This window comes from Scyliorhinus torazame, chromosome 1 (assembly GCF_047496885.1).
Source record: "Scyliorhinus torazame isolate Kashiwa2021f chromosome 1, sScyTor2.1, whole genome shotgun sequence".
Classification (NCBI taxonomy): domain Eukaryota; kingdom Metazoa; phylum Chordata; class Chondrichthyes; order Carcharhiniformes; family Scyliorhinidae; genus Scyliorhinus; species Scyliorhinus torazame.
Genome location: NC_092707.1, coordinates 279070677 through 279097318, shown reverse-complemented (window position 1 = coordinate 279097318; position 26642 = coordinate 279070677). Strand labels below are relative to the sequence as shown.

Sequence of the window (26642 nt, the reverse complement as noted above, 5' to 3'; positions counted from 1 at the left end):
CCTCCTTCGTTTGGGGGGGACTCCCTTCTCACACACCCCACACCGGGTTGCGTCATCGAAAAATTCCCCGTTGGGGCTCTTAAAAGAGCCCGAAGGTCCGTCGGAGCTGGAGCCGCCGAAGCGTGCGGCTAGCTAGGCATCACCGCAACCGGAAGTCCCTTCAGTGGCCTTGATGAGGTCTTTTCACAGTTGCTCCCTCTGCTGCTAGAATTCACCTTTGATACAGGCCCTCAGGTCAGCTTGCAGCTTTAAGCTTGCCCTTCCCCCGCCTGCATGCTGGAAGAGGCCCTGTTTATCCTGCAGTTGCAGCCAAATCTTTTACTGTTTCTGCAGTGTCTGGCAACCCAGAGATATACCCTTCCTGGGGGACACTGTCGGGGGAATATTGCAGCCTTCTTCCCACACCGGGAAATGTCAAACAAATGCCGTGGGGGCCCTGTAAAAGAGCCCAAAAGTCCGTTCCAAGCAGGAGCTGCCGAATATGCGACCTAGCTCTGCATAGCCGCACCCGGAAGTCTCCTGACAATACATTAAGAGGGCTACTGATGTTTGAGGGCTGACATCTTGTTAATTTGAGGCAAAGATCAAGGAGCTTCTTTATTGACCATGTCCATCTGGCAGCACGTGCCCAGTAACTCTACTGCCAATGACATATGGTGGCAACTCCAGGCCGCCAACATGATCCAGGATCTGAAGTTTCACAGAAAGATCCATCAGGGTGGCAGAAATTGCAACCAGAGAAAGAGAATGACACTCTCCCAGAATCAATCGAAAGATTTCTTTGGAGAAATTATTCTGTCGGAGCAAAATTATATAGACCACCTACAGCTTGATGTGCGATTCAGCAGGCTTACTGCAGGCAATGATGGCAAGTTTCACATTGGAACTTCTGCGTCTGAGGAACATGTGATTGGGGGTTCCTGACACTAGTATTTTTTTGGAAACAAAGGAGTTCCACAGGAAGAAACAGTACTTGGAAGCTTCATCCATCCTTCCTGCTTCAACTTCTCCACCTGAAATCTGAATTGTAGCAGTCCATTTTCTCAGCAAAAACAAAAGTTTGAACTGAGCACTCACAACTTCTTTAATTTTGCTCCAATAACAATTCCGTTCAAAAAGGTGCTGAGAGAGCCCCAGCCTACATTTTTAACAGACTCTCATCCGCGTGATATTTCCCATCATCAAGACTTTTTTGCCTTAGTAAGTGCTATCATTTGTTTATCAACAAACTACAATTAAGTACCTTTCCACTAACGCAAGGAGAGCTAATAGGCTATTTACGAATGTTTATTTTTGTAGGGTGAACATTGCTGAAGTGATGATTAAATGAGATTCAGTGGGATTAGGGGCAAGGGGCTTTGTGTACAAGAAGTGATTAAAGATCAAATGTCAACTTCTGCATTTCTAATATTAACCCAGTAAAAGATATTTGATTTTTTAAAAATAAATCAAGCACTGAATGCTGATGACACCATCTGGGGAATAGGCTTGGAGGAGTTGCTTAGCCTGTCAGTGAGAAATAATATGCACAGTTGAAACCGAATTATCCAAGGTTAATGACCATCTCTACGGATGTTAGCTTAGTCCTCGCATTGTCACCAAGATTAATATAAGCAATAAAGTAAATCTATAGATCAAAGAAATTGATAAAAGAACATTAGTAATAATAGTACTTACAATTTACCAGGCATGCCCACACCTGTATTCAACAATTATCTCGGAGCTCTATGAGACCAGAATTACACTACTATTGGAATCGAAGGTACAATTATTTCTGGCCTTTAAATGACAATACCTCATTTAATAAAGGGCTGCAGATCTGAGCTGTGTACATTCTGGTGTAAAATAAAAAATAGGAAATATTAAAGAAACTATGTACCTCAAGAATTCAGTGACAAAAATTGTAAAAGAATGGAGGAGAAAGCAGTCACGTTATAGGTCTACTGCAGAAAATAGGACCAGACTTTGCGAGTAAAAAGTTGCAAGTGTCATCTAATTTTACTTTTTATTCAGCATCTTTGTACTTCCAATTACTTTGTTCATGGAAGGTAGGGTGTTTCTCTACATTACAACATAACACACTTCAAAAGTATTTTATTGGCTGCAAAGTGCTTTGGAACGTCCTGGTGGTGAAAAGTGCTTTCTTAACAGGAGCAAAGCACGCCTTGTAAGCGTGGTGGTGAGTGAGCAGCCGTTATCAGAGGCTGACTTACTGAAGAATGTTTTTATCCTGGTTTTCTTGTTTATTGTGCTACCATTCCCATTGCTGCTGACTTTTCTCTCCTCTCCTGACCTTTGCCTTGCTTCTCCATTTACGACCATTACGCTTTTGAGGCGGATGCTTACTTCCTGTTACGGTTTCTTCTATGTTTATTCAAATCTTTGTTTTGCTGGCAAATTTTAAAAAAAGGTACAAATGGCGACCTGGGTTAGTGGACACTTAGAGAGCCAGAACACAGATGTGGCAGATCAGGGCAGGTGGAGTGGCAATTGGCAGTGTCAATGTGTGGGTAAGGAAGAAGTAAAATGGCTGCAAAAAGGATTTGTGTCAGTATCGATCAGGTGCAGTCAAGACCTTAAGCTGCACAGTCTACTGGACCAAATTGTATGAAAAAAGATACATGTAAAGAATGACTAGAATAAAAAATGCAACTGGAAGCAGGAACAAAAAGCATGTCTTAGACCCCGTGCCACATGGATTATTGTTGTAAAGCAATGGTAGTTTAGAAAGTGTAATATAATAAAGAGAATTTTACTGTAATATATTGTAATATAATTAAGGGAGTGAGAAACTTTAAAACATGATCGGATTTTCCATAGAATCATCAGACTGCACAGGTTGGGGCAGGGGTTTGTATGTTCCATTTGATCAGAATTTAAAAGAATGGCTAGAATCACTTTGGAACTAAAAACTGAGAACATCTCAGTGAATGTGACTGATCTAAATTCCAGCCCTTAAATGCAATTGTCTTTTTGTGCAGTTCAGCTTTCAGCAATTCAGTGGGTGGGATATTCCAGGCCCTGCCGCTGTTAGTGGGGTTTCCCATTCCAAGCAACCCCCCGCTGCCAAACCGCAGCAGGGATTTGCCATCGGCGGGACCAGAAGATCCTGCCGGTGAGAACGGTTAGAAAATTCTGGCCCATATGTTTACGCTTCTCACTTTAGATTATCATAAAAGCATGGCACTTGATAGCGTTTTCTGCAATGGCCAATGTTACTCACCAATTTTCAGTGATTCCAACTAAGCATGATATTTTGTAAGGATCAGCTCCACACACACAGACCCACAATGCACTGAATATGTTGAACCACAACTCATAATAAAATATCAACAGAGCATTGGAAAAGTGCAGGGGAAATATTTCAATTCGATAGCCACTATGTTGAAAGAGGACAGCGGATTTCTCCCCAGTGCCCTGATCACTATTCATTCCTCAGCCAACATACTAATGCAGATGATCTGCTCTTTGTGGGAGATTTGTGTGTTCAGAATGACTGCGGTATTTCCAGCAGAGTGACAGTGACTGCACCTCAGAGTACTTGCATAGTTCTTTGGGCCATCCCAAAAGATGATATAGAAATGCAGCCTTTTGTTATGTATTGGGCATTGCTGAAGGACTGAAAAAGGAGGCCTTTGGACTTGAGGACTTTGAGCACTCAACTGAGACGATATCTTATTTTCTCTTCTCCCGCCAAGTAGTGTATGAGAAGGACAAGATGCGTGCTTACGTGCCATTGCCAGAGCTGGATTTTCTTGGAACAAGTTGCTGCCAGAGGCTTATAGCTTGAAGGGCATCACTCCGCACCAACCATGGCCAACCAGAGACTCTCTCGCTCTTACCACCTACCACAGGCGTTTTGGAAGGGTTTACAGGTTGATAATCAACATGTTTGGCCGTGTTATGAACGTACGCACCGAGACTTGAACCAGGAGCTTCTGGCTCAGAGGCAGAAACGCTACGCACTGCACCACAAGATTCCCACTGCACTAAATATACACATGATTCCAAATAATAGGGAGTAGAAAGTAAGCAGGCACTGACAGGCTAAGCAACTCCTCCAAGTAGTAGAAATTAAGCAGGACTACTTTAGTCAGGTGACAATGATAGCAGCTACCTGCCCCATACAACTTTAAGGTCACAGGTTTGATCTCCATATTATAAAATGGAGAGAGAAGCAATAGAAGATTTAAAAGGATGACACTAGAACTGAGAGGTTATACCTACCAAGAAAAGTTGAACCGGCTGGGGTTCTTTGCTCTACGAAAGGAAGGCAGAGGGGTGATCCAATTAAGGTGTTTAAGATGAGGAATAGGTTTGGTAAGGTAGATGTAGTGAAGATGTTCTACTTGTGGGGAGGCCAGACATAAAGGGTTGTGAACATAAGATAGTTACTGAAAAAAAAAATCATATAATTCAGCAGAAACCTAATTATGCAGAATAGGGTGTGAATGGGGAACTCACCACCAAAAGGAGTGGTTGAAGCAAGTTAAATAAATGCATTCAGGGGGTTTTAGGGGAAGTTAGATAAACACATGAAAAAAAAGAATAACAGGATAAATTAAAAGATGAAACAGAGTGGGACAAGGATTGCATGGAGCATAAGCACCAGCACAGGTCAGTTAGGTCAGAAGGCCTGTTTTTGTGCTGCACATTCACTGTAATCCTATATAATGGAGTATATGCAGTTAGGCTACAGACTACCCATAATCTCATTGAATGGCACAGTTAGTTTGGGGGGCTGAAGGGCCTCCTCCTGTTCCTAAGCATTCTGTGCTGCATTAAAGAGACCTTGGATGCAGTAAAATTAGGTTGCAGTACTAGATATCTTATATTAAATGCAGTAATATAATCCCCCAAACCATCTCTACTGGGTGGGACATGTCATTTGTATGTCTGACACCAGGCTCCCAAAGCAAAAGCTCTACTTGGAACTCAGTTATGGTTGGGGACTCCCCAGAGGACAGCAGAAACACTTTAGGGATGTCCTCAAAGTATCTATGAAGAGATCAAACTTGCCTGCCAAGTCATGGGAATCCCTGGCTTGTGACCAACCAAAATGAAGGCAGCTCCTCTGGGCACCAAGCACAAAGAGGGACTTTGCTGGGAACGTGCTGAGGTGAAGCGGAGGTTTTGGAAAGAACATACAAACCTCCAAATAACTCACCTGCCTGACCCACCAAGCATCACATGCCCCACATGTGGTAGTATCTGCAAGCATGCAGCTGAGAGCTCATCGAACAGGAGTGGAAGCAAGGCATCCTCTATCCTCACGGACTGCCCAAGAAATAGAAGTATAGAGCCGTAACTTTGGCGAGATCTCAAGGAGCCATTGCCACCTCGGAGAGGCACTGATACCACTAACTTCTATAAGGGTAAAGGGGAAGGTGAACACAAAATACTAAAACATATTTTTGGCCATCTGTTGCAAGAACAGATACACTTGCCATTACAGACAGGTTAAAGCATTTGAACTAATGAATGCATTGGTATTCCTTCTTCAGTTTGTGTTATTAATAGAAAGAAAGTGCTGAAAAATAATCCAAAAACACTTCAAAAGATTTGAAGGGAAATGTGTAAGCATTTCTCTCTAATTACATAGTTTCGTCAGTCAACATTCAAGCCTACTTTTTGAGTAATGCTTGATTAGATAAGCATTCAGTGTTTATCTTTGACTAGCCCCAGGGAAGAAACGGATAGAGCCAGGCTGTGATTACATCAGGGGGGCTCTCCACAATTTATAGGCTTTCCCACTGCCACTAGAGAGATCGAAACACAGCTGGGGTAGCTATTTGTGTGGCTGGTAAGGTAAACAGAAGCCGAGCACACACATTTCTAACTGCTTAATTCCAGACACCACTGGCAGCCCAAGATATAGACCTATTGACAGAATCATATTTTAAATTCCCTCAGATCTGTACTCTACCATGAACATCTTCTCAATACAATTTTTTTCAGCAATGTTAGAATTAATTGCCTCCGTTTATTGGGGAAATATTCACAGCATTCTTACTCTCTTTGCAAGTAAAGCTGATTGTTATCATCTGAAGAAGCATATTAATTCTTGGAACAGTGCAATGTTCACAGGGACCTGCTCCAGTTTTGGGTTGGTCATCTGCCAGCTCCAGCTTGCAAAACCAATAACCTTCCGGGTTATCTAAATTGGACTTGTAAATCTTTTCTGACTCTCGCAATCTTTTCCTGAGGTGGTCACTGACACAGCTGAGATGCTGATTCGGAAAACAACCAGCTTAGTTTTCTCTTAAACATCCTTAAGAGAATCCAAAAGTCAAAATAACCACACACCTCACCCACATATACACTCGTTGAGACATTAATGAACACAGGGAGATTATTTCTAGAAATGATGCAGAATAGAGAAAGGATTGCAGGAACGTGCATAAAATGTTACATTGGTACAGGAAGGATAAATCTTAAATGCTACTTCAACATAAGCTGGATATGATGGACTACTGGGGTAATTATGAAAGTTTAATTTAAAGCAGACTTATTTGGGTAAATTTCTTTATTTAAAGCTGGACCACTCCAGGGACTGGAGAAACATTGATGGGTGTGCTGTCTTTCAAGTGACATGTTAAACCAATGTTCCACCTGTCCAGGATCCCATAAAAGATCCAAAACATTATTCCAGAATGAGCAGGGGAATTTTCCCCTGACGGACATTCATCTCTCAGACAACAGTTCCAACAACAGATTAACTGGTCATTTATCTCATTATTGTCTATGGACCCTTGCTGTGCATAAATTGGTTGCTGTGTCCGTCTACTAGTTAATGACTATATGGCTGCAAGCATTGTGAATATGTTACTAGAATAGTAATTCAGAAACCTGACGAATAACCCAGACATGAGATCAAATCCCACCATGGCAGCAAGGGGATTTCAATTCAGTTAATTAAATAAATCTGGAATTAAAAGCTAATCTAGATATTGGTGACCATGCAACTATCGGATTGTTGTAAAAGCCCATCTGGTTCACTCGTGCTCTTTAGGGAAGGAAATCTCCCATCCTTATCTGGTCTGGCTGACGTGTGACTCCAGATCCTCAGCAATGTGGCTGACTCTTAACTGAAATGGCCTCAATTGTATAAGCATGGTCAATAGGTGCTGGCCCCAAAAGTGTTGACACCCCTTCAATGATTAGACAAAGAACTGCAACTGGATGCTAAAATGAGTGTTATGGTACTGAAAGCCCTTTTCTTGCTTTGCACTTGTTTTACATTCCCAAGTTATTCTTCCATAAAGTCGCATTTAAAATGCTGATTTCACGCTGCAGCTGAACAGCTTTTACTTTGGTTTGCAGCAGAAATGCAAACTCCTCCTTGTGATGCGCAAATGAGCGTTCGACACAACAGAAGTGGCCACTGCTGTAACAAGGGATTCAGCCTTTGATGTCTGTTTCTAGGCAACGAGAGACGCACTGCCAGCCTTGCTGCACATCTGCATTTAAAAAGGGCCTGCAGAATACAGTGGTGTAATTGCTGCTGACGCTCATAACTAAACTAAGCCAAATACAGTGCAGTTCCGTCAGGACCAAGCAATGGTCTTTATGGAGAAACGCTGGCTAAGGCTTTTGCCCTCAGCAGGCAAGAAAGAATCATTTTGTCACCATATCGTCATGTGTAGCTAATGCGATGAAGGGTTTTGAAACAAAAACAAAAACTTAACAAATGCTGTTCATGCAAAGACAACTATCATTTTGAAATTGATCAAATATCTTTAATTATATGGAGCCCTCAAGTTCAAAGTTCCAGATGCTGACTCGATTAGTAGTCCATGCTTAACATTTCAGGATGCCCCTAAAACTGTGCTTTTCAAACTTTTGAGTCTGGCCCACTTTCATACAATGATGTACCTTAGTAGACCATCTACAAGTATCAGCACTCCAGGGACTCTGTAAATATTAACACCTTCCCGGGAATGCCCATGGTTATCTGCTGAACGACAATATCAGCTACCCAGAGATAAACCGTATTACCACAGAATATTTTAACAGAAATAATTATCTGAGTAAGAGCTTGACTGCAGCGCAACACACAATTCCCGGAGCTAATCTGCCGGAAGTAAGATAACCTCCACAGGTCCAGGGACCTTTGTTTGGAAACAGTGTTGTTGTTGCAGTACGCCACCCAGCTTATTCCAGTTTGTTGTGGTGTAAGTATCTGTGTGGTCAGTCTAGTGATTTTGCAAGGCTCCGAATTCCATCTGCCAGGAAACCTACCAATTCCTTAATGTTGGGATTAAGTTGAGAATTAGAATGCGTGCCATTGAGCAAGAAAAACTTACCTTTACATAGTGCCTTTCATAACCTCAGGGATGTCCCATCACACTTTTCAACGAATGAAGTACTTTTTGAAAGTATGGTCGCTGTTGCAATCTAGGGAAACTGGGCAACTAAATTTGCACACAGCAAGATCTCACTAAAAAAAGACTTGCATTTATATAGCGCTATTGGTGACTGCTAGACGTCTCGAAGCATTTTACAACCAATCAGGTGTGCAGTCACTGTTGTATTGCCAGATACGCAGCAGCAATAATAAAAGGCCAAACCACTGGTTTTAAGTGCAACTATCAGCTAGAATCTGAATCTTTGCAATTACTCCAGGCACCTGCCATCCGGAGGCAAATGCAAAAGGTTTAAAGTTAAACACAAAATGGCCTTGGTCGTCTTGGAATCACAAAGCAATTGAAACGAACATTGTTTTTAATCATCCATTGACCTTCTTCCTTGATAGCACTTTGTGGTGATCCCACCACTTCAAATGTCCCGACAAACAAACAAACTGTAGATAATAAAGAGTAAAATAAATAAAGGTAATGAAGAGTCAACCATGAAACACTTATGGGAAGTTGAATCTGACGCATTACATTTTTAAAAATTCTCAGGGCTCGCATGGAGGAGGCTGGTGCAAAGAAAATAAATAATTTCCACATTTGATGTCTAAACATTTTTGGCAGAATTAATGTGACGCTCACAGATCAGCCTTCCTTCATACTGCTTGGGTGAAGTGCATATCAATAGGATTAGCTTTCATTTAAATGCAGACAGCATCTGATATCGTTTATACACAAAGGACTCTGCTGTCCAAATATTTTGCAGTGCCCTCTCAAATTTACTTCCCATTTTGTTCCTTTATAAAGATAAGTTAGATTTAAAGGAAGATAATTCAACTGGTTAATAAGGAGTGTGTCTTAACAAATGAGAAGCAGAATCTATGAAATGTTTCTTGGAGTCATTCACTTTCCAATGCTCCTCCTCACCACCAGCCACATCCCGCTTTGCCTCCCTCTAGTGTATGAAATGCACTGATCTGAGCTTCAGTGTTTCAGCGACATAACCACATTCACCACTCTGGCAAGCCCTGCCTACCTGTGACCTCATCATTCTATTCAACTACTGGCAGACAAAGCTTTAACTTCAGAATTTCTGGAGAGCTCTCCCTGTCTGACTACTAGCACTCGTAACAGTGCACGAGGGCTGACTGGGTACGGTTCAAGACAGATAGATACTTCACTGCTTTTTTTCTGCTGCTTGCTTTAGGACAGAGGAAATGATTGCTTCCTCCCATTCCTGGTTAACAAGCTGGAATAATTAACTGCTGTGTTCACAGACGCAGGATGCATGAAGTTTCTTCATTTTAAACTGGTAAGTTTTTACGGTTCCTTTCGTAAAGATGAGAACAGCTTCTGATATCAGGCATTTTTTCCCCCTGTTAGTAATTGGTGCGAGGGAGTTTTATCTTGGCAAATGTTCTCCTAATTGTCAGGGGAAGTCAATAAGATTTTGGCACCGATAAAGGCTGAACACACAGCACTTTACAAAGCCAAAACTGCCTGGGAGCAAGCAGGCTTGAAATCCATATCATGAACACTACCCGAGATTGTGAGAGAGCAACTCTATATATTTCACTGGACTAAACGAACCAAGTCTAATTTACACCTCAGATGGGAGCAGAGTAATACCATCATCTATTTTCCTCAGCTTTCCCTCCCCTACCATGGTTCTCACTTTTTTAAAAACGCTCTAATTTTGTGTGTCAAACAAATGTTTCTGTTAGAAGAATCTGATGAAACCAAACGGGAGGAAAAAAACCCTGTAAGCAAGTAGCTTGGTAGTTTCCATTACACTTCAAACCTTAACAGGCAGCTGCTTTTTATACAAACTGAAATCCTGGATTCCACATCTCAGAATTTCCGCCCAAATCTGTAAAACACATAGTATTTTTTAAAATCACGTCCTCTTTCATACCAAAATCCACACGTGGTATTGTGCTAGTAATTCACGCCAACAGACACCAAAAAATTATTTTAAAAAATACATAATACAGATAGATAAGCAGAACAATATCCCTTAATTCAATGGCATACTGCAGTAAACAAACCATTCAGGTTACTATTGGTTCGGTTAGAAACAAACAAGCTGACAAAAATAGCTAGCAATGATTGGATTTTAGTCATTATGCTATCAAGATTTATCCTAAGTATTCTGGCTATATTAGTTCAGTCGCAAAGTTTTTTTCCTTGCATGATTAGTCAGAATGTGGCATTAAAAAGTGATAGCTGCTTATGCACATTGAAGCCTAACCATGTCTGGCAATGCATTTGTCACCAAAGTTCTGCAGTTGCATTGTCTTGTATGAAATGGGCGGGTGGGGGGGAGAATCGATCCTCTATTTGAGTTAATTTTAGATGCATATCCCTCTTCCTGCAACAACTGGCAATTACGGCAATGGTTCACTCAGATGATATGGGGAGGTTTGATTGGAGGTCTTGGACTGGTCTAAAACAATAGCAATGTTATCTGTAGACAGATTAGGCACCTCACCACCCAAGTAAAAATTAACAAATAAAACCCCAAATCACTGCATGTTTAGCATCCAGAGCCTCGGGTTCTACAATGCAACATAGGCTTTATTATGTTGACTCCAGGGACCAAAAGACAATTATAAATTATACACAACAAGCTACAAAACTGACAGCTGCACAGAACAGCAGCTTAAGCAAGCTTCCCGCGATAAAAAAATGAACAGCTGAAGTCATCAATGGCAGAATAAGCAGCACAGGAAGTGGTGCTAAAACAAATCAACTTCCCAACAATTTGTGGCTTTTTATATCAAATAGAAATCCAGAGACTGCTGTGGTTTCTCTCAACAGTAGGCTTCGTCATAATTAAAGTAAATTAAGGTGAATGCTAGCAGTAAACATCTGAACCTAGGGTCCTTTAAGGCTGGCATCTTGCAGTACCTACCACCCCCAAGTGGGCAAAAGCTATACAGGAGCAACTGCAGCCACCTTCGACTGAAGGAAAACATCAGCATTGAAAAGAATAAAAAGAGTCTTTGACCTTATCTACAAACATGCTGTAAAGTTAAGACTGTTTCAATTAGACAAATCTGGAACAGATTACACATCTGTAACATTTCAGGCCAGCAAAATTCCAGTTAAAAAGGATGGTATCCGACTCTGCATCGTGGAGCTTTAATTCATTTGACTTGATGTGCAAAAGCAACGTTTCAGCTCTAAGAGATCACCAGTTTTAACTAAAAGCCAGCCATTTAGACAAAGACTCTCCTGATCAAACCAAACATTCCTGTTTTAAATAAAATTTAGAATTTAATCTAGCATGCAAGAGTTGGCAAGGACTTGTTTAACAATTCTATTTAATGTTTGTTCAAGAATGTGGAACCTTCAATGCCATAAATGTTTACAACCAGGATTAAAATTCTTTTTTTACACTCAGTCAGTCTAGCTAATATTTTACTCAACAGCCAGTCTCCTCTTACAAAGCTGCATGATCATTAATACACAATGATAATATATATATGGCAGAATGAGAATGACACAAAAAAAAATGCAATTTTTAAAAAAAGAGTTAATTAGGAGGGAATAGTGAGCTGAAGGAAAAGCTCTCACACATTCCTACATCCGTCAGTTAACTTCATTGTATAAACAGGCTTTGGGTTTCAAGACTAGTGTAATCTATTAGTGGGTATCACAGGGGAAAAACATGAGCCGTGAAGAAGGATTAGCAGTTGAAATCTGGGGGTGGGGAAGGGAAGAGAAAAAGAGTAGCAGAAGAGAAAATTAGCATTCTTTGATAGTTAACAATTTTCTGAAGCAAGGATAACATACTGACATGTCCTTCAGGAAAATGTTATAAGTTTGCCAAACTTCTTTCCTTGAAATATCCCATTTAGAATCTATAAAGGAGAAACAATAAGGTCCCTTGTACTTGTGGCAACAAACCTGGTCTTTGTTCTTTAATTCTGACGCTTATAGGTACAAGATTCCTTTGGACCCATACAAATAACTCCGAAGGCTAAAACTGGCACACAGCCAGCGGCGAAAAACTGGCAAAAAGGAAAAACTGGTCACAATGGAGAATTTACAAAGTTTGGTGCTGTTTATTCTAAAATGTGTGCGCATGCTTTGCACAGTTGTAAAGCGGCTCCTTTGAGAGCTTAATTAAAATTGCCACAGCGCAGTTATTCCAAATTAAGATTTAAAAAAATAATTTCCCCCCAAATCAAGTGAGTAGAATCTGCTTGTGAAAGAAAGACTTGTGAAATTCCCTCACTAATTTAATCAGAACTCAGCCAGCTTCCATTGCCGAGGGAAAATGTCCTCAACAGTGAAAAGACGAAGAAATGTGTTTTACAAAACAGCAAGGGTAATCTAAATCTTCCTGTCTTGTGGTTTGCACCTGTAACACTCAGCAATCAAACCCAATAATGTTTCATCAATTATGTTGAGGAACATATTGAATTGTCAGCTGATCATAATCAGGATGAAAACTAATGTTGCCTGAAATATTCTAACATAATCTGAAAAGCTAGCCCAGTGCACTGACACGTTATGCTTCAGACGGCTGCTTACTGTACAAGAAGCCTACGCTGCCATAGTTACTCCTTTGTTCAACTGCATTCGGCTTAATGCACACCGATGAAATCTGAAACAACGATGTGAATTTTGTTTTCAAAACCCTCAATTTAATGCTGACTTAGGGACGCATCCATCAGGTCTGTCCGTCATTAACCTCTGCACACAATCAAAACCGCAGAGCCGCACTGGATTTAGTGCATTATTTTACAAAAACAAGCACAATCATAGTGCGTCTCCCGAGATCAAGGAACCCCAAAATCTGCACACAAAACCTCCTGAATCCAAGTGTTTGGAAATGTTGATCACTTCTTCAATTTTAAACAATGGAGTGGAAACCTCTACAAAACATAATCAAGAGACAGCACCAATGACAAGACGAAGCTTCTTGTAAAGTGTTGCTGCTAGCTTGGTTTAACCAAATGAAGAATTAAGCAAGGTACCATCTAACACTTCTCCTAGTAAAGGAGGGACTACTTCTCTGTACACAGCCTCCCTGCAAAATAGGACTTCAGGAGTTCAGATAAGATAGCAAGGACTGTCCAATAATTTTATAATAAGAGAAATCCCAACATGTGACCCAGAAAGAGGAGTTGTTCCAGCCTGCTCAATTAAAGGTTTCCAAATTAAAAGAGGGAACATTTTTGGGACTCACTCCCAAAAGGAATGGTTCAGGAGGTGCACTTAAGGGAAAGCTCATAAATCATTCAAGGTGAAAGGGAATAGAGCGTGATGCTGATAGAGTTAGACGAGAAAAGATGGAGAGTCTCCAGTGGACCATGAAGAGCCGGTATGGTCATGTTGGGGCAAACAGCCTGTTTCTGTGCTGTATATTTTATGTAATGACGCACGCTCCATAGGTGACTGGTACTGGGCATAGCAGCTTATATATTCTGTATTTGAAATGATCATCCCATGCCAACATCATCATTTGTTGGTTAAACACAAGCAGGCATATCCCCATCACTGAGACACAAAATGTTCGAGAGAAACAACCAAAATGTTCTTCCCACTTTCCTTTGGAGCTGTTCGAGTTTCTGTACGGACTGGGTCACCAAAGCAAAATTGATATGTCGTAACGTTTTCTTCCCTATTTATTATCCTTGACATCACTCATTGTACAAGGCACACATTAATCTGTGGCCAGCTTAAAAACATGGTCGTTCACTCTGCAGTGCATAAAAAAATCCTGAGCTGTTTGGAAGCGAAAATTAATCACGTCACAGTGCCATGATTGCCAGTTTTCAAAACAAATTGATGTCAAGCATCCTGACAGGGCTAATAGATCAAACTATTATTAGTTAGGGTACACATCTAAGGCATTATACCACTTTACATCGAATGAACTACCTGAATTTCATTAGTGGCCTCCTATGCAATTTAGCTAATATGTATTTCATAGAATTTACAATGCAGAAGGAGGCCATTCGGCCCATCAAGTCTGCACCGGCTCTTGGAAAGAGCACCCGACCCAAGGTCAACACCTCCACCCTATCCCCATAACCCAGTAACCCCACCCAACACTAAGGGCAATTTTGGACACTAAGGGCAATTTAGAATGGCCAATCCACCTCACCTGCACATCTTTGGACTGTGGGAGGAAACCGGATCACCCGGAGGAAACCCACGCACACACGGGGAGGATGTGCAGACTCCGCACAGACAGTGACCCAAGCCGGAATCGAACCTGGGACCCTGGAGCTATTTCCAAAACATATACTCAGGAAAGTTAAAAACTTTACAATGAGACCTACTCAAGAGTTGCTAACATACAACATTGGTCTCAGACAATTTTTTTTTAAATGACAAAGCCATGGCACCACATCCCTAATTAGCATCTCTAATTATTTCCCTGATGCAGTCATTACATAATGCAGTGCAATCTTTCTTTGAAGTTGTACGGCTGTGTGGTAACAACAAATGTACATCAAATAAACAGTTTTCACCTGCATCATTGCATGGTTCAATGGTGGCAGCAGACGACTCTTGAAGCCGTCTATTAAAGTGTGAAGATTGTAAAAACCTGACAGAGAAACTCAACACGGGGACAGCGATTATTAGTTATGCCCCTGTAAAAAAGGGACACTTCTGCTTGATGACACAGGACATTGTTTCTTTATTGGTTTATTTAGAAAAAGCCTTTTTTTTAAGCTTGCCATTTAAGAACTTTAAAAAAACAGCCTGCACTGGCTGCCAAGAATGGCGCTTAGAGACCAGCCTGCCCAAAGTAGGTTTGTTTAATTTTGCACCACAGGGTCAGCTACCGGCACTCTGTGGCAGTGAATTGTACGCGCGACAAGCTTCGAGAAAGGTCAGACTGAGCACTGATGCAGGATATCCCCACTTCTATTTGGTTCGGATCACACTAGCTTTTGATGTGCAAAGGCATTCTTTGCTGCTGTCACCAGAGACGTGAATGGCAGGGCCTGGCCGGGGAGCACGTACAAGTAAGAGAAGCAATGCGAAGGAGAGTCTTATAAAAAGCAGAGCGGTTCCAACTAATCCCCGAGTCAGAAACGGTGTCCACTTTCAAAGAGTTGTCATGCCTTTTATTCTCCTCCAACTTGGAGGGGGGAAAATAGAGAAAATAAGTCCTTTGGTGCAAAAAAACATGCTTTCACCAAAACAGACTGATTTTACCTTTGGAACAACACTTCTGCCAATACATTTAAAACCAAGCTGTTTAAATATTAAAAGAAGAACAAAACACCATAAGAGCTTTGGTGTTTGCAGGATTTTGGCTGACATTGGGTATCTCAGTAACAACATGTGCTCCCTCCAGTCTCCCTCTCTATTTGACTCAAATGCCTTTGGCATAATTTAAAATGTTTCCCTCATCAAAAAACTCCACATACCCTGTGAAAATTAATGCAGAAACTCTGTCAAAGTCATCCCGAGACTGCATTAATTGCCACTTAAGAGCCTTTGATCCTGTATCTAAAAATTGATTTTTCCACAAGCTAAATTTGCTATTTTGTCTCTTTCCCCCGAAAATAAAAGTTGCAACAATAAGATGCAAACTTGCTAAGAAAATCTCCCAACACAGTCTGAAATTACCACTGAATAATTTGTGATTTTTTTACATTCCCCTTATTCTTAATGCATTGCAACATATTTGCTCATTTATTGATGGAATATTTAGGCGGACATAGAAGTATATAGCCATCAAAGCAATACAAAAAGCGGACTCAATAAATTGTCTAGCTTAAAGTTTGACAGATTGGCCCTCTGGTTATGCTCCCACACTGGGATAATTAAATGAATTCCTCTGTAATTTCAATTTTCACAATTTCCTTTGGCTTGATCAACTTTCCAAAATCAACTGTGAGTCACCCAAACAAACTGATCAAAAATGCCAAATTTCTCCAAAAATTAAATAACTTCTTTAGCTACTCTTTGTAATTATAATTCAAATTTTAATTCAATGATGACCTTCCTACAGGTAGATTGAAATATTACCATTATGCCCCTGCCGGTACATAAAGTCCCCATTCCAAAGGAAAACTCTGAGACAAATCCAATATGAAGCTGCACTGAACAAATGAATCTGAAAATTTTTCGTTAAACTGAGAGCTGGTCAAAGGCTAAAACTTGGCAAAAGTGGATTTTAAGGCTTATGCCAATGAGAGAATTTTGTACTGACAGCGATCGCTACATGCGCTGATCCTCTGGGTTGGACTGTGTTGGGGAAAACTATTTAAAGCTTCCGGTATATGAGGTTTAGAGAAGTGCAAGCAGTCTGGCTCCCAGTTGGATTTACCCTTGGCCACCCAAGATGCATAAAGTGCCAGATTCCCGGAGGCTAGTAAGCAGGAAACCTACATTCAGCCTTAGCGATTCTGCCAACTTTATGTTGCCATCCACCATATAAAACTTGTTCATCAGGATCAAATGGGTGGATCTGCAGATTAATCGCACCCAAGGGGTGACAACATGGCAAAGGAGCAGCTGAAGAAACAGGCTTGGATTTCACCTATCTCAAACTTGGGATGTTCGACTTTGTTGGTCAATCAATAGATGGGGAGGGATTTCTTCAGCATAACACTTACATTTAACTCAAATAGTAAATTTTAACTCAAATAGTAAATTTTGCAATGAACAGAATGATCCTGACAATTTAAAGTGCTGACTGCTTTTGGCTTGGAATATGTCAAGGCATCAACAGATGCTCCCAAGTTTCAATGAGAACCCCTCTCATGGCTGTTTTGCTTTCAGAGTCAACAGCAATTTCTCTCATCAGAGCTCTGGTATCTGTTAACAAATAAATGGTTCTTGTGCCTAGCTGTAAGGAATCTTGTGGAAATGAGGCAATGCCCATCACTTTCAGCTAAAGTGTCTGGTCTGGTCTGAAGAAGTCACTCCGCTTAAAGGGAGAAATGGATAACAGATCATGGATATGTGCTCAGTTCCTGTCCCTATTGATCCTTGCAGTAGCTGTGGGGGAGCACAGGAGTGTGAGGCTGATTCAATAGCCCTTCCCAAGAGCTAGCACGGGCATGATGGGAAGAATGTCCCCCTTTGGTGCCATTTTGATTTCATTATTTTTATTCACACATGACAAAAATTTCTAATCCACAAAAAGTTAATTGAAAATATAATTAGATCTGGAAAATACAAGCCTCCCAATATCGAAAGAAATCAGAGAAGTTAATATTGGGATCGCAATCCAAAACATTCAACTATAATTTTTCTATTCAAGTGAGGAGCTCGCTGGAGTACTATTTTAGATTTTCAGCATTTGTGATATTTTTCTTTAATCTGAAATGGACCAGCACATCGGCTGTAGAAAATCCAAATTGCAGCAAAATCTAGTGCACAACTAGAATATATATTTACCACTTCATGTACCATGTATTTTCCTACTAACAAAAATCCAGAGTGAAAGAGAGGAAGCGTAACAGAGCGAGAAAACATACGTGCACATCGAGACTTTACTTGACACCTCAGTGTCACAAGGCAAGAAATTACATGCCGAGACAAATAAGGAGGTAATATTTTTTTTAAATAGAGATTCAATTGAGAAGCATATATTCCAGTCACAGTGACTCTCTTGCTTCTGAGTCAAAAAGCTGTGGGTTCAAGTACCACTCCAGACACTTGAGCACAAACATCCAGGCTGACACACAAGTGAAGTACTGAGCGAGTGCAGCACTGTCAGAGGTGCTGTCATTTGGATGAGAAGTTTAATTGAGGCCTCATCTTCTCTCTCCAGTCGATGTAAAAGATCTGATTGCACTACGGGGCGTATTCCCAGTACCTTGGACCAATGTCTATCTCTCAGTCAACACCATTGGCGAAAAAAAAATCACCCAGTCACTATCCCATTTCTGTTTGTGAGAGCTTGTTGTGCACAAATTGACTATGGCATGTCCTACATTACAACAGTGACTACACGTCAAACATACTTAACTGGCTAGAAAATGCTTTGAAACTTCCTGAGGTCATGAAAGATGGTACAGAAATGCAAGTGCTTTTATAGTTGTTTACAGGTCCATTGTTAAATAGGTGGCAAATATCCTAAGCCCAAGCTTACACACAAAGTATGGCTACATGAGCAAGGTATCAGATGGCTCTTACTGATGATCCAGTACAATCTGTCAATGCCGAACCAAGTCACATACACCTTCCATATTCTTTGCTGAGCTAATCAAGTGGACTAAAAAGTGAATTTGATTAAACAATTTTCAATCTCGTTAAAAATGGGATAGAATGAACACTGCTGAGTGAATGCATTCTATGTTAAAAGCATCCACTGTAATGTGCAAAAGAATATTGAAGTGTTTTCATATGTTACAATGCAGTCACGACTGCATCCCCAGCGCATTTAGAAATCATGTGGTTTGGCACAGCATTTGAACTCCTAGAGTTTAGTCTTGGCGTGTAATGATTGTAACTGGAGTTTTACTCCTCCAGGGATGGTGGCAGTGCGGGTTCCTGAACCTGATCATGAGCCAACAATTTCTGCTGGAGAGGTTTTTTTTTTGGGGGGGGTGGGTTTGACAACAAGATTGTTCTTGGTATCCGATGGCTGGATATACCATCAACATGCATGGTGAAAAATGGTCACCACATTGAGAAATCGGAGGAACTGCACATTGTAAGGATCATTCCCTTCAGGGGAACAGAAGTAACAAGTTCAACACTATCACCTCTCATCATCTTTTCCCCAGCCCTCATTAAAACACTCTGGTGTAACTTTAATTATATTATTAAATATATAGTAAAATATAACATGGCCTTGGCAACAGCTTACATTTAGAAGCTCCAAGATCAGCAAAATGCCTTGGGGCATCGTGAACCTTCAATGTAAGAAATGCCATTTTTTTTCAAATAACCAAACAAGCCCACCTTCAGTCGCCGGGCAGCTTTCTTAAGTATTCTCATTACCCTTTTCCTATCCTGGCTCCAAGCTCCAGTATTTTGCCCCTCTGGCAGCCCTACACAATATTTAATGGCCCACATTTTTCAGGTCAGTGTTGTGTTTTTGCAGCACACCATTTTTATTTTTTTTCAAAATCTTTTTATTGGCATTTCTCATATTTATAAACAGTTGTATATATACACATCACATTTTTCTTGCCTGCGCTAATTTCCTTTATTATACAGAGGTTTAGTTTGTCCTTCGTTTAACTGACCCTACGTGCCTTTCATTGCCCTCTGGATCGGTCTATGGTTCCTCCCCCTTCCCCGTTCACCCCCCCATCCTCCTCCTCCCCCCCCCCGGCTTCGGCTGTGCTTTTATTTTATTTTCCGGGCAGAGTGGAATCATCTCTCGTGGAAAAACAACTCTTATTAGGTTACTCCTCATTGTTAGCCTCGAACAGGTTTTGGAACAGACTGACAAACTGCCCCCAAGTATCCAGGAAGCCTTCCTCTGACCCTCGGGTGGCGTACTTAATCTTCTCCAGGTGGAGAAATTCCGAGAGGTCAGCGAGCCAGTCTGCAGCTGTGGGTGGTGCTGCCGATCGCCAGCCGAGCAGGATTCTCTGGCGTGTGATTAGGGAAGCGAAAGCAAGGGCGTTGGCCCCTTTCCCCATGTGTAACTCTGGCTGCTCCGATACCCCGAAGATTGCCACTACTGGGCATGGCTTCACCCTCACCCCCACAACCTTGGACATTGCCTCGGAGAAGGCTGTCCAGAACCCAGCAAGCTTGGGGCAAGCCCAAAACATGTGGGTGTGGTTGGCCGGGCCCCTCTGTGATTGCCACAGATGGGGGCCATGGGGGACATTTTAGTTATCCTGAAGTTTTGTCTGAGCTGGGTCCATGTTCTCAGCGTGGCCGCTACCACTGGGCTTGTTGTGTATCTTGTCGAGGGGGATGGGAGTGCTGCTGTAGCCAGGGCCCGGAGGGTCGTTCCTTTACAGGATGCCTCCTCCATTTGTACCCAATCTGTGTCAGGTTCTTGTACCCATCCCCTCACTCTTTCTGCCGTTGCTGTCCAGTGGTAGTATTGTATGTTTGGTAAGGCCAAGCCCCCTTTGATTTTCCTTCTTTGCAGTGTCTGTTTCGGGATTCTCGGGTTCTTACCCCTCCCCACACAAACACCATAATTAGACTGTCTACGATTTGGAAAAAGGCCTTGGGGATGAAGATCGGAATGGATTTAAACAGGAAGAGGAACCTTGGCAGTACGTTCATCTTGATCGTCTGCACTCTCCCCGCCAGGGAGAGTGGGAGTGAGCCCCACCTTTGAAGGTCTCTTCTTACTTCCTCCACCAGGCTGGTCAGGTTCCACTTGTGGATCTGTGGCAGCACACCATTTCTGACGGTGACGGTGCAGCTGGGACATTTAAGCTTAAGGTTAATATCCTCCAACATCTATGCAACTTGCCAGGGTTGAAAGAGGTCGGAGATGTACAATGAAATAGGACAATGTCACTTTTCACTGATCCAGCAGATTGTATAGTGCAAGGAAAGGTTGATAATTCAAGATATGCAACACAAAAACTCCGCCTGTATTTCAAACATTTGCTAATTTAAGGATTGCAACGCACGTAAAAAAGGGTGATGTTTAAAATGGCTTACAGTTCTGCGATATTACCTTTCCAGTATGAAAGAAGGCTCCACATATTTTTTTAAAAGCATCATTAAACAAGCACTGACATTTATTTATTGTTTGGAGTCAGAAACAATATATAAAAATCTGCTGCGTGTCTCTATTGCTATTTATAATCCAACAAGGAAAGCATCAGCATTTGCAAAATCATTCTCCCTCCAAACTGCTGATTTAGACTGACTGCAATTAGCATTTTCTTAAACCATCACAGAATGCCTGATGCTCGAAGGCCACAAACCTGCCGAGTAATTGCCAAAGGTGATTTCTTGATATGAGCGGTGCCCTCACATCCATGGCATATTGATAGGATAGATATATTCATTATGCAGTAATCAGGCTGTTTCATCTGGCCACTGACACTAGCAGAATTGAATGCCAAGAGTAATTGATGCCTGAGGTACAGCTTTCAGCTTTAATTACGTCAGCTGAAATTCTATCGAAATTGTGTTTTCAGTCTGCCTTTCCTAACTGTGTTCACAGGTCAAACTTCGGCAGAAGGAATATTCAGAGAAAATTCAGCAGCCACAAAGGAAAAGATCTCTTATGGCACTTTGTTTCACATTTCCAGTGAAATATCTGCAGGTGGGAGAGGTTAAGAATTGACATAATTTGCCCCATTCTTCCTCAATAATCGGGAATACCGTTTTGGCTTAAAGGAACCAGAAGTTTTCAAAACAAAGAGCAAAAGGGGTTAAAACAATTATATATCGTGGGATACCAGCAATCCAAAGAAGGTGTGTATGGTGCACGATTCAGCACCCACGATAAGCTTCCAACATCCTCTGCAACTGGAACATTCGAGATCATCATTGCTCACGTTTCAGTTATGCGAATGTTTCTCTCGGTGTAGAGTTTTGACATTACTGCTCTCCACCACGCCGCAGCGAAGAGCTTTCCACATACACAAAGGAGCTAAGTCAAGCCACAGCTGTGGGAAAACAACAAAAGAGGTCTTACAATGCCTCCGTTTTTATAAAGTATAAAACGAAGATTCAAAGGAAGTAAAACGCAACTTCCCCAGGAGCGGCCAGCAAGTTGAAGGATTACCTCTAGTTCTTTTTCTTCTAACTACTGATCTGGCAATGATAAACTTTTGTGGGCATGTCCACTGAAAGATTGGGGGCAAGTCAGGTGGTGTGGAATGTAAACCAGGATCAGTTGTGTAAACACCAAGACGGCAGGAAATAACAACCGTGCTGGAGGGACTAAACTGGAGCATTATTCCGAGAAAGGAAGTACTATCTGGACATGTTGAATATCTGTTCCAAGATTTTCCTCCTTTTGCAAGAGCACGATTTTCTGGAATGCACTAGATACGGTAAGATTCCTTTTTGTTCCCCCCAATGTTATTGCAGATTAGGGATAAGTGTAAGTTGCCACAAAGCACTGAATAGCTGAAATTGTGGCTTTTATATTTTGAAGAGGAGATGCTGATTTTGCTTGAATTACCCAAACGCCACCAGCAATTGCCTTCTAAAAGTCGGTGTGGATCATTATCAGGCAAATTAAAGAATACCCATTTTCTCCTTCTGGCTCGCATCATTAAAGTGGCAAAACATGAGCAACTGGTGAGACACATTGAAGAAAATGCTGCAGACTTTATATTTACTCATATTATGTTCCAAGGTATAAGTCACAGCTACCCACAAATGTTGCTTTCTTAAAAACAATACTTGAAAAGTACCACTTTGCAAGAGGCATTAGTTTGGTTCAAATCAAATTGTCTTCCCTGATTTTAAGTGCACACTGAAGTGAGACAAAAGTACAAGATGTGTTACTAGCAAGAGTACAGCCAGACGAAAGAGTGGAAGTAAAGCGAGCTTGAAATGAAAATAACTCTGGTCCTTTTTGTCTTAGGAAATCAGTCCGAACAACAAAACAATCTGCAGCCTACAGTCTGATCTGAAGATAAGCATTTTGCTGGAAAAACACTGTTCCAGGGAACGTGACAAGGTAGGAGTCTGAGGCTAAAATGAAACATGTTAAAATAGAAATTGACCGTTTTTAAGATTTTAAGGATGCTGAGTTCAAGTATTTGTTTGTAAGACTGCTAATATTATTTTTCGACAGCTCAGATTATATATTAAAGATATTTTCTCTTACATCTAGGTTCGAAAGAACTGCATGCCCTGCCGGTTAAAAATGTCCTTAAACGCGATCAGCAAGATCTGGAGTTTCTTTGTGTGGGCTGGCGTGGGATCATTTCTAGGACTGCTGGCACAAACAGTCGGTGTGGAAACATGTCCCTCAGTCTGTCGGTGCGATCATGGTTTTGTGTACTGCAATGACCGAGGCCTGACATCCATACCAACTGGAATTCCACAAGATTCCACAACCCTCTTCCTGCAAAACAATCACATCAACAACATTGGGATTCCAAGGGAGCTCCTGAACTTACTGAAGGTGGAAACAATTTACTTGTACAGAAACTCTCTGGATGAATTTCCCACCAATGTCCCAAAATACATTAAAGAACTCCATCTGCAGGAAAACAATATACGGGCAATTTCCCTGGATTCACTTTCCAAAATTCCCTATCTGGAAAGGCTACATTTGGATGACAATTCAGTCTCTGCTGTTAGTATTGAAGAAGGCGCTTTTCAAGAGAATAAGTATCTCAAATTAATTTTTTTGTCCAGGAATCATCTAAGCAGTATACCCATCGGACTTCCCAGCACTATTGAAGAGCTGAGACTAGATGACAACCGAATTGCCACCATTTCAGAGAATGCCCTCAGACATCTTGTGGGCCTGAAACGTTTGGTGTTAGACGGCAACTTGCTAACCAATCAAGGGCTTCGAGATAAGGTTTTCATGAACCTTGAGAATCTTATAGAGTTATCACTTGTGCGCAACATACTTACTTCGCCTCCCACTCTACCCATTACAAACTTGCAGAAGCTGCACCTCCAGGAAAATCATATCAATCGGATCCCCTCCAATGCCTTTTCCTATCTTAGACAATTACAGCGGCTGGACTTGTCGAATAATAATTTAACCAACTTGCCTCAGGGAATATTTGATAATCTGAATAACCTGTCCCAACTGCTACTCCGCAACAACCCCTGGTATTGCAGCTGTAAAATGAAGTGGGTTCGGGACTGGCTGCGTTCGCTTCCAATTGGGGTCAATGCACGTGGACTAATGTGCCAATCACCTGAAAAGGTTAGAGGCATGGCCATTAAGGACCTGGCAATCGCAATGTTTGGCTGTAATAATATCTCTTCAGAGAATACTTTCACCATGACGACGCCCACCATTGGGACATCAGTTGGGATCTCTGTCACCCATGGATACTGGCCTTCGTTCGAGTCGAAACGGCCAAACTGGAAAAAACCAGACCGTAGCAAAAACTATCAGCCCACAGCAGTTCCGGGGAGTGGAGCTGTTCGAATCAATGTGAAATCTGTGAGCGTAAATACGATTCACATTACCTGGAAGATTTCCCTGCCTCTGACGGCACTAAGACTGAGTTGGCTCAAGTTGGGACACAACCCAGCTTTGGGATCTATTACGGAAACCATAGTGCACGGTGGGAGAAGTGAATACTTGCTCACAGCCCTTGAGCCAGAGTCATCCTATCGAATATGTATGGTTCCCATGGAAACCAGCAATGTTTATTTGTTAGATGAGACCCCAGTATGCACAGAAACACAGACCTCATCTCTGACGATGCACAATCCTACAACCACCCTCAACAGGGAACAGGAGAAGGAACTTTACCGAAATACAAGCATGCCATTGGCAGGTATCATAGGGGGTGCAGTGGCTGTAATAGCAATTGCTTTACTTGCACTGGTTTGCTGTTACATGCATAGAACTGGAACACCTTTCTCCAAGACCTGTGCATATAGCAGAGGGCGGCGAAGGAAGGATGATGATTATGCAGAGGCTGGCACTAAGAAGGACAACTCGATATTAGAAATTCGGGAGACTGCTTTTCAGATGATTCCTATGAACAGCGATCAAGCAGCAAAGGAAGAATTTGTAATACACACTATATTTCCACCTAACGGGATGAGTTTGTACAAAAACAACCACAGCGAAAGCAGCAGTAGCAACAGAAGTTACAGAGACAGTGGAATACCAGATTCAGATCATTCACACTCATGATAATTACAGGGACTACTAACTTAAAGTGACTGTGGAAGTGGTTGTACTACTTGGAAACACTGGATTTGGAAATACTGGAGGAAACAGGACTGTATATTTGCCATATAATTTATATTTAATGAACTTTATATCAAAAGTTGCAGAACCCAGGCGAATATTGCCGACAGCGCAGTATGGATGCCTGATCACAATTCTATATTTTAGTAACTTGTAGTAATTTGTATTTTTTTCTTTGATAATCTCAAAAAGATTTAAGAGAATTTAAATTTCCATGTTCTATTGATGGAAGATTGCTTGTCAACTGTGAAAGTGGGGTTTCTTACGCGCGTTGAACATTCAAGAGACTTTTTTTAAGCCTATTTGAGAACCCTGTAGTTTAAGCACAGGTCTTTTTCCTAGCTACTGAGGGTAGGTGTCCTACAGTTGAATAGTAAACTTGGTGAAGACAATTTCAATTCAGGATTGAAGGGGAAACTATGTACGTTATTCATGCCTGAGTATGTTGCACAGAAGTAACTGTAATACCTGAAATATGACAGTGGTTGTAATACATCATTCCAGCTTACAGTCTGCATTGCCTGTGATTAAGTTTAGACTTTGAGCCACAGATCTCTTTGTTGCCACAAAAAAAAAGGTACTTTTTAAAAAGTTAAACCAAAGTGCAGTCTTAGCCCTTTGGCCAGTCTTGTATGTGCCTTGACCAAATGTTAATTGTATTCAGCGTTTTAAAATTTGGTATTTTATTTCTCGCCATACTTGTCAATGAGACAAACTGGTCTTTCTGCAGAATAAAACAGAACAAAATAGAGTGCGGTGTTAATTGGGCCACAATGACACAAAACCAGCCTATATTTGGCGTTTCCTAACTGTGAATAAATGTATTCCTGGAGGTTTCATCACATGACTTGCCCCCGAGTTCTCAGCCATTAGTCGGCCAACATGTCGTCTTTGTGACGTACGGACTTCCTACGCCAATTGGAAAGCAAAAAGACTAGTTACCCAATTGGACGATGTTTGACTGTCAGCCAAATGACCTTATTTTCCCCATTTTCAATTATTTTTCTGCCTGATGAGGCAAAATGTTCAAGGACAAAAACAATCCTTTTTAATGCCCCAATGATTTTTCTCCCGGGCTGCACACGGCAGTGTCTTGCAGATTGATCTTTAATTCCTGGGGCAAGAATTTTACCCTCTGCCAAGGTGGATTCTCGGGCCAAGTAAATGGGAGGCTAAAATTGAATGGGTGGGATTTCCCCACCGGGAATCTGCCCACCCAAACCCAGATGCATTTTCACGGTTGGGGGCCCTTAAGTGGACATTTAATGTCCAGCCTCAATTTCTAGATGGGTGGGGGTGTGGGTAGGGTGGGATAGTGACAAAATGTTTCCCCAACTATGGCACCTCACTCTGAAGGCGCCTCAGAATTGGGGACGTTGGAGTTCCTGGATGCCTCCCACCTTGGCCTAACCCCCAACGCTGCAATCGCCTTCCACCTGACAACTTCCCCCCCACTCAGAGGACCCCTGGGCTTACCTTGCAACAGCCCTAGGACATAATACCACGCAGAGCGT

At 41.6% G+C, this 26642-nt stretch overlaps 2 protein-coding genes across 3 annotated transcripts in view; one reads left to right on the top strand and one right to left on the bottom strand.

The window, feature by feature from the left end:
* Positions 1 to 26642, bottom strand: part of macrod2 (mono-ADP ribosylhydrolase 2) — a 1493168-nt gene that overhangs the window by 1213990 nt on the left and 252536 nt on the right. The gene's annotated exons all lie outside the window — the stretch shown is intronic.
* flrt3 (fibronectin leucine rich transmembrane 3) lies at positions 9431 to 25879 on the top strand. Its single transcript, XM_072506616.1, has 4 exons — positions 9431 to 9666; positions 21439 to 22276; positions 22816 to 22911; positions 23068 to 25879. Exon 4 carries the CDS (start codon positions 23083 to 23085, stop codon positions 25069 to 25071), a length of 1989 nt encoding a protein of 662 aa, XP_072362717.1. The 5' UTR covers positions 9431 to 9666; positions 21439 to 22276; positions 22816 to 22911; positions 23068 to 23082; the 3' UTR covers positions 25072 to 25879.

Coding starts and splice junctions, on each gene's coding strand:
- flrt3 (XM_072506616.1), top strand. CDS start 23,083: ATGCCCTGCCGGTTAAAAATGTCCTTAAACGCGATCAGCAAGATCTGG.